At 36.3% G+C, this 9052-nt stretch overlaps 1 protein-coding gene across 2 annotated transcripts; it reads left to right on the forward strand.

Moving 5' to 3' along the window:
* The first annotated feature begins 920 nt into the window (after positions 1-920).
* Positions 921-8050, forward strand: LOC126809890 (stress-induced-phosphoprotein 1). Of its 2 annotated transcripts, XR_007674974.2 has the most exons (3): positions 921-1121; positions 5024-6024; positions 7571-8050. XR_007674974.2 is itself a non-coding variant. In XM_050534756.2 (2 exons), exons 1-2 carry the CDS (start codon positions 956-958, stop codon positions 5827-5829), a joined length of 972 nt encoding a protein of 323 aa, XP_050390713.1. In that variant the 5' UTR covers positions 921-955; the 3' UTR covers positions 5830-8050. The 2 variants fall into 2 exon arrangements, 1 of the variants encoding a protein (XP_050390713.1); XM_050534756.2 differs by having other exon boundaries at positions 5024-8050.
* The last annotated feature ends 1002 nt before the right edge of the window (positions 8051-9052 follow it).

Here is a 9052-nt window from a genome sequence, read left to right on the forward strand (position 1 = left end):
TTTTCGAGTGATAAATTACAATTATCACTAAAAAAACCGACCATTTTTCAATCATAACTTTATTGTCTCTAATCCATCGAAATGGCGTTTCCCGGCTTCTAATTTTAAAAATTTTCCGTACCCCCCCCCCCCCCTTGCATGCTCATGCCCACTGCATTCGATGTGGGCGGCGCTACCGCCAACACTCTCCGCAGCCAGTAAATTTAATTTACCATGAACACACTTGCAGAAAGTTGGGCCCCCCTAAAAAAATTTTTTGCACGACGCCCCTGAATGGGGTGTGGCAGAGCGCAAATGTAAAATGTAATGAGAGAAATGTAAAATGTAGACACGTCAAAAAAAGCATTTTGCATTTTCCCACAAAACATTTGTCATTTACACTTAACATTTGACGTTTTACATTTAACACTTGCCTTAGAGGTATTTTGACATTATCAATCGGTAGGCCTATTAGGATTTTGTACATTGTACTTTTTACATATAATCAATGGAAACGACATTGTCGCAGAGCATTTAATATTGGCAGCGATACCCTTCCATAGGGCTTAGGTACCGTATGGTACGGGTTAAAGCTAGGTCCAGGGTTAGGGTTAGGCCAATCCATGTAATTTTGTTCTTGCTAAAGTTTCTGCGTGGATTTGGATGGCTTATTCTGTCATTGGCTGTGTTATTATATAAATCTATAGCTGTATTTCGCTGCCTGGCAACCAACATTGATTTTTTCTTTTTAAACATTTTTAAATTTATTAAAACAAAATTGTTTTAATTCGAAATGACCACTGTTTGTAGTCACGTGGATACAATCCGCTTTCTTTAAAAATTTTAACGACACGGGTTTCTAGAAGAAGCGAAAATATTCGTCGTTAATAAAAAAATAAGGGAAACAACTCTCAATAATCTATAAATAGACCCCACGTGTTGCTTCACTCTACACATTTCGAGAAGATTCTGAAAAATGGCGGATAAGAAGACGCAGTCGGAGACAGAAAAACAAAAAGGGAATGATGCCTACAAAAACAAGGAATTTGATACTGCTTTGAAACATTATGATTCGGCCTTTGAACTTGATCCAACCAATATTACAATACTGACCAACAAAGCCTCAGTATATTTAGAAATGGGTGAGTAGATCTAGACAGTTGCCATAATTGAGATTTCGGGGGATAACTTCTGACGTCTATGAAGAGTTGTCTTGATCAGTGATGACTAATAACCTATTAGTATTATTTCTGGAGATATAATCCATTCAGCAGCAGGCATTTTAAGATTTCTTACTATTATAAATTTAAGAGGGAGCTTATAATTAATTTGGATAGATTGGTCAAAATTCGTCCACTCAGAGTTTTGAAGGTGTTCTACTAGGCTACTGGGTACGGCAAATCCACCGTCTTTGGGCCTGCTTGATTTGTCGATATCAATGATATTATCATAAGCTAGTCGGTTTCTATCACTGCATATGCCGGTCATGTGACAGTATCAACCAAATCAAGGATTGAGTCTAAATATTAAGCATACATGTGATTGGCCACAAGTAAAATGTCAGGAGAATTAAGGTCAAAAGAGGGAGACTTTAATCACGCGTTAAAATTACCCACCCACCATGAATAAAAGACAAATTAATTTACACATTTCAATATCATTTTAATATGCATGTAGGCCTACATTAATAAATTTAAAAACTTTTGATTAGCAGTTTTGGTCATTTGAGGTGCAGTTACATATATATATACTCAATATTAATTAAATGTAACAGTTTACTTTTAATTTGCCTTGATAGCCCATTTACATTACGGTAGCTGTGGTTATTGTCATTTTGGAAAATTTTATTCATATTTTGTGCATAACTTGCAAGTTACTGATCTCACACGGTATGAATTGTATTGTTGATGATATTTTCAACACCATTCATGTACGATCCTTTACGTGTGCTAAAAAATTCCAACTGCAGACGACATAATGTTGATGTCACGTGGTCTGAATTACCTTGCTGTCCACATTGGTAACATAACCGTAATGAGTTTAAAATCACACATTACAAATTAAAAATGTATGTAAAAAAAGCCCTATTAATTCATCCTGTTCTGAACATTCACAATACTATTTAATTATGTTTTATTGTACAGAAATTGCCATGAATACGAGACTGACATAAGCGCGCGATGTCAAACTTTCAGTTTTGCAAAGCGGTAGCTTCCGGGGCCCGTAGCTTCCGACTAATTACGTAATATTATGTCAAACTTAGAGCATTGTGTTGGTCATTGTAAAATTTATTCAACATCGAAAATCATGAATATTACGACCAGGACTTTATTAATTTCGTATAAAAACAATAATTATCGTGTTATTTAAATGGTATTGTTCCAAATACGAAAACATCGGAAATGTATTCAGGCCGTCTTACTAATTATAGTAACAACATTCAACACAACATTTAACAAAAAAAAGTCTGTCTCGTTTTATTTCGATGCTATTTGATTACAATTTTGACTCTCAAAAAATAAAATTACAAGAATTGAAAACGCAGGAGTATTTGTCTCCCGATCGGGAGCTCGGGAGATCAGGGGTGAAATCGGGAGACTCCCGCGAATTGCGGGAGGTATCACATGTATGATTAAGACCACATGCAGATTTCACCAAGGTCACAAAATGTACACAGGGCTAGCAGTAGTAGCACTAACCTTATAAGTCAGGGTTTGCACAGCTACTGCCTGAGTTATTGCCCTTGATTACATTGAAAAATCTTGTGCACGCTTTAGAGGATAAAAGTTACCATGCGATTAACTTAACCCCATTTTGACTTGCTACACCCACACAGTGATACACCCCAATAATCATACTCCTCGCAGTGTTTTGTTTGATTAGAGCTAATAATAATCAATACTCTTTAAACAGAGCCCCAAATTGGACCAAATATATTTACATAACGTTACGTCATATGACTCACGATTTTATTATTCCCAATTAACCAGTGCATAGCAGAATATTACAGAAAAACTAATTGCGTGACAAACGATGCTACCAACACGGATACAATGTAAACAATACAGTTCGGAGACGAACACGACTTTTCACCGTTTTTAATACCTTAAATCACTGTTCAAAGTTTTAGGGAAGACCACAGATTAAACGAAGGGCTGTCATGTACTTGGGATAGATTTGATTGAACGGGAAGAATAGACACACTCCCTCAAAAGCTCAAGCCAATCCAGCAATGGCCAGAGAGGGATTTCTCCCTCTCTGGCTATTGCTTCAGGAATATGCCCAATAATATGAATTTCATTTCAATGGGATATTCAAGAAAATAATCACATTACTGTATGTTAAAAAGTGGTTAACAACATCAATTAAACCAAAACTCAGATCACTCCCTTTTTCCACCAAACCAAACCCTCACTCATTTTAGATCTACTACTAACAAAATTAGGAATGCATCTTTCAGATCAACATCAATTTGACTCGGTTCTATAATGAGAATTTTCTGCTTAGGCTAATTATATAAGTAGCAATAAGAAATTTGAATAGTCAAGACTTTGGAACATAACAATTCTGCTTTTGATTGAGGTAGAATGTTTAAACTTGATGATGATGTTGATTAGGTGAATGTCTTGACTGAGTTCAATGATTAACATTTGGAGATGAAGCTAAGCAATTTCATTGGTCGATGCTTTGGGACATAACTGATGTAGAGTTTGATCGTGAACATTTTATACTTAAGCTAAGTACCGGTATAGAAAATCATTTCGATAGCTCGATACTTTTGAAAAAGATAAATGTGCAATTAATCAATATGTACCATCTATTTATGTCCGGATTTAGGCGGCGAACATCAACCTCACTGTCGGCTTGTTTTCCTTGTTTTGGCAAAATTTCCCACATGGGTCCTGTAAAGAATATTTTCTGTTAAATTAATTTGAATTCTCGAGTTCTATACTTGTTTCACTATCTAACTAAGACTGGGACGTCGGGTCTCACTGTTTGAAAAAATGATGGAGAGCCATAAGGAGTCCTCCTAAATATCCTGAGGAGAGTGATTTACTCTCCTGAAATTTAACATAAAGTACATATAAATGGTTGGAAGAATTCCTGGTATAGTGCAGGTAAGATTGGAGCTCAGAGATACCATTAGGGCAGAAATGAAGCTATCCTGTCAGAACAATCCAAGCAACTCAGCTTACAAATATTCTGAGAAACTTTCTGCGTTTATTTCCATTCCCAACATTTATGGGATTAATACTTTTCCAGATTTGAATACTTTTTATTGACCCACATTGAAATGTGGTCATATATTGTTGTCACCCCTGTTCGTCAGTCCGGTGTCCACAATTGCTTGTGGACGCTCTAGAGGCTAAAGTTAATATCAGATACTTTAAATATATACACAGTGTTTAAGGTCATGAGACAAATAAGCATATTGATTTTCAACAATTGCTCATAATTACTGCCGGAGTTGTGGCCTTCGATCACTTTGAAATATCTTGTGGACACTCTTAGATGCTAAAGTTAATATCCAATTGACTTTAAAAGTTATACACAATAATGTTCATGAAATGAAGAAGCCTATCAATTTTCAACAATTTCCGATAATTAGTGCCCGAGTTATGGTCCTTGATCACTTCGAAAAAATCTTGCGGATGATCTACAGGCCAAGGTGATCATTCGATTGACTTAAAATTGATACATAGAGTTTAAGGTCTTGGGACAAACAAATAATTGATTTTCAATGATTTTTGATAACTTGAACAGCTCAATCCAAAATATTAAATTTTTTGTATACTAAACGTTAGACTTGGGTAGAACTAGAGGTCATACAAATTCTAATGATTTTTTGATGTTACTTAATGAGTTGTTATAAATATTTCATTACCGACAAAAGAAAAAAATTATGCTGCTGTGGGCGTATGTTTTGTTGCCTGGCAACCTATCTTTCCATCTTTTGTAAGATAAACCACAGTTATGTCAATCCCCACCATGTGGCTGTAATTTTATGGCACATTATGTAAATAATTGGTTATTTTTATTTCAGGTGAGTTTGATAAATGTCGAGCAGAGTGCGAGAAAGCTGTGGAAGTAGGAAGAGAAAATCGAGTTGACTACAAACTCGTTGCAAAGGCTCTCTGTAGGATCGGCACCTCGTATTTAAAACAGGACGACTTGAAGAACGCTCTTGTTTATTTTAATAAATCGTTGTCTGAACATCGTGCACCAGAAGTAATCAAAAAAGTTACAGAAGTTGAAAAGAAGCTGAAAGAACAGGAACGAAAGGCGTATATAAATCCAGACATCTCCCAGGAAGAGAAGACGAAAGGGAACGCATGTTTCAAAAAAGGGGATTACCCAGAAGCTGTTAAACATTACACAGAAGCCATCAAGAGGAATCCTGATGACGCCAAGATTTACAGTAATCGTGCTGCCTGTTTCACAAAGTTAATGGAGTTTTCTCTGGCGGTGAAAGATAGCAACAAGTGTATTGAATTGGATCCAAAATTTGTGAAGGGTTATTTGCGAAAAGGTACAAGTCTGCTGGCTATGAAAGAACCTACAAAGGCTGCTATGGCTTTTCAAAAGGCGTTGGAGTTGGATCCAGATTGCCAGGAGGCTGTGGAAGGATATCGTAAGGCAACACTTGAAGAGAATAGTGATCCGGAAAGTATCAAACGAAGAGCGATGTCCGATCCAGAAGTACAACAGATCCTCGGGGATCCGGCAATGCAGATGATTTTACAACAGATGAGTAAAGAACCCCAAGCTGTGCGAGAACATTTAAAAAACCCAGAAATAGCCGCTAAAATACAAAAACTCATGGAAATGGGTATTATAGCAATTCACTGATGTGTGTGGAAATAATTTGATCACAGATTTCTTGTTTGTTTGTTATTCAATGTTTATTTGAATTATGGTCATATTATTCGTATTTTGTTTTTGTGAACAAATCAGATACTTCGTTTCATGGATAGATTTGGAAATTATTTTTTTTTTTTTTTTTTTTTTTAAAGGGTAGTGCACACATCAAGGAATTTTATAAAGGTAAGCACTGGCTACATAATGAATATGACTAGTGATGGTCCAATATGACTACTATCAGTGACATTTTTCCGCTCTCTGTCTAAAACTTCTATGCATTGTGACAGCGTGCTGACAATACTAGTAGTGAATTTGATAGAAACAAAGAGAAAAAAATGCCATAACGTAATAAGATTTGGAAATATTTCACGATCAACGTCAGTGATCAAGTAAAGCCAATTTCCCCGAGGTTTTACCAGCATAAAGAATCACACTACATCAAATTTGATGTGCCATCTATGCTCGAACCACAGTAGAATTTGTGGAATTATTTACGATTACATTGTCACTTTGTAAAGTGCCCCTGAACATGTTATTTGAAAGGGCGCACTATAAATATGCTATGATATTAATAATTAATGTCTGTTTGCACATGCGTAGAAATGATATTCCTAAAAAACAAATGCATTGAGAGACCCGAACTGTCAAACAATGTGCTAATAAAAACATACGCAAATAAGGATTCTGCACTGTTTACTCTTTCCTTTTTTGCAGCCTCAATAAGAGTCTGTATTATATCTAAATAGCAACGCACACACACTACTAAAATAAAAGTACAGCGTGTCCAGCAAAATAATGATTTGTTCGCAACTTGAATAATATTTTAAAGGTAATACTAATTACCGAGCCCTTTATATCAGATATCGACGGGTCTTCCAGTAAGACCGAGTCGCGTCCAATACCGATTTCTACCCATGGGTCAATTATCAGCCAGCTATCGATATTGAAACCAATTATCGGACCATCACTAAATATGACACTTGGCAAGGTCTGGGATAGAGGATGTTTTCTGTTCATGTACCGTACCTTTTTTTTATATAGAACTTACACCTTGTCCATCACTTGATACTAAACGATATTTATTTGTCACATCGACAAACTTTAGCGTTAACTTTAACAGTATTATTGATAAGTTTCTTTACGACTGATCTATTAATCCGATACCTTGTGGGTTTATGATATAAATGTTATATATGAATCTACGTGTGTGTAATGCTACAATATACTTGTGGGAATTACAATTTTGCCCAGCCATAGCTGATTTCACCCACTTTATATGCATCAGTCACCTTGCAATTCAGATCACAATATGGCTGCAGTATCGTACATGGAAGGTGTTTCTTATCAACAAGAAATTAGGAAATTACCTGTCTCTGTGTCCAGAAATGAAAAACATTCTGAAAAATGAAGGCCAGTGCAGAACAGTAAGACATTGATTCCCATATCATTTTTCGAGAGTTACTGAAAAAAAAAATTGATCAGACATTTCATTTTAAAAGATGTAAGAGTTTGGATCATCCCTATTTATTTTTTACAATGTGACTATTTGTGATACATTTATAAAGAGATATGTACCCATCCCATCCCATCCCTCTCTGTGTTTATATATGTATAATTACTGGTATTTAGACCCTGGACCATGTATATGTTGTAACAATCATCTACGCTTTCATGTAATCTTGATTTAAACACAGATCCTATTTGATTTCGTTTTTTTTTTTTTTTATAGTTCAAAATTTCGTTTCTACACCGTGCAATCGAAAGTCTGAATAAAAACAAAAACAAACAAAAACAGAACGAAATATAGAGCTGTAGTTTAATCTGATTGAGTTTTCATGTTTATGTGTTTTGAAATTGGTGTGGTTTATAGATTAGAAGGAATCACAGCTGGGTAGTACCACCCACAACTAATGCTCCTTAGCCACCCATGTAATATATTTCAGGATATTGCTTTTCTCTCTTTGTGATTTTCAGGTGACAGCACACCGCATGGCATATTGCGTGTCTCTGTTAGCCCATTTGGCACAGAAAGGCATTAAACCCCATTTCATTTGCAGCCCCAGGTTGTCTAGCTTCTTCATTACCATGAAAACAAGAGAAAGTGTGAAATAATGCTGATTAATAATGAATAACCATGATTTTGTTGTTTCCATTTATTTAATCAATATTACAATTTGTATATAATAAAGTAAGTGCTATTATTAGCAAAGTTTTGTTTTATTATTCCTTACTGTATAAATTGATTACTTGAAATGTCTTGATGGTCCAGGAGCCACGGTGGCTAAGTGGGTAAAACGCTGGCTCGGTAGCCTGGAGTTTGCGTGTTCGATCCCTGCATTGATGGAGAAAGTTCATCAGGATTTTCCGACATGGTTTCACCTTGTCAATGGTGCAGGAATGAGGGCCTGACAAGGACAGCTGTCTAGTCGGTCTAGTCGTTCAGATGGGACAAAAAGTGAGGTCCTGTGTATACATTGGCGTGCATATAAAAGATACCATGGCAGTTGGAATTCGATGTAAGAGTAGGCCGTAGTTTGCTGCACGGGCAAAATATATGTTTTTCAGTGAGACGAAGCCTATTTAATTTCAATAATTTCCATTAATTATTGCTGGAGTTGTGGCCCTTGTTTCACTTTGTTGCACCTTGTGAACGCTCTAACGAGACCTAGTTTGTGTATGGGAACGACAAAATTGAACCCTATGTTAGTCCCGAAATGACCTAGTTTGTGTATGGGAAGAAAAATCAAGGTCCTGTGTACACATTGGCGTACACATAAAAGAACTCTTGACATTTGGATGGCAGTTGGAATTCAATGACAAAGAGTAGAAGTTTCCCTAAAAAAGGAAACTGCATGGCATTTGGCCCCCTTCATTTGGTTCTTGCAGAAAAATAGGACGTTAAAACCCTGTTTCGTTTCATGTTCGTCTCCTTGGTTTAAAGTTAATTGTTAAGTATGTTGTGGGTCGGGCACCAGAGTAATTTAAAGCTTGCATTTAGATCATAAGATCTGCCGTTTAGTCCCCGGTTGTATGTGAGAAGGAGTAGGTTCGCCTGTCCAACCTCGTGGGTTTTCTCCAGGTCCTCCGGTTTCCTCCCACTGCTAAAGACCCTTACGCGGAAGTGAATTAATGAAATAAAATTAACTATATGTTAGTCCCGGAATGACCTAGTTTGTGTCGAGTTGACGTTAAACCCCATTTATCTCTCTGT

The sequence above is a fragment of the Patella vulgata genome, chromosome 2, assembly GCF_932274485.2.
Source record: "Patella vulgata chromosome 2, xgPatVulg1.2, whole genome shotgun sequence".
Taxonomy (NCBI): Eukaryota; Metazoa; Mollusca; class Gastropoda; family Patellidae; genus Patella; species Patella vulgata.

Excerpts from the sequence above, each read along its gene's own strand:
- LOC126809890 (XM_050534756.2), top strand. The coding sequence starts at position 956 with ATGGCGGATAAGAAGACGCAGTCGGAGACAGAAAAACAAAAAGGGAAT. Across the intron at positions 1,122-5,023 it reads CTCAGTATATTTAGAAATGG|GTGAGTTTGATAAATGTCGA; the intron begins GTGAGTAGATCT and ends TTTTTATTTCAG.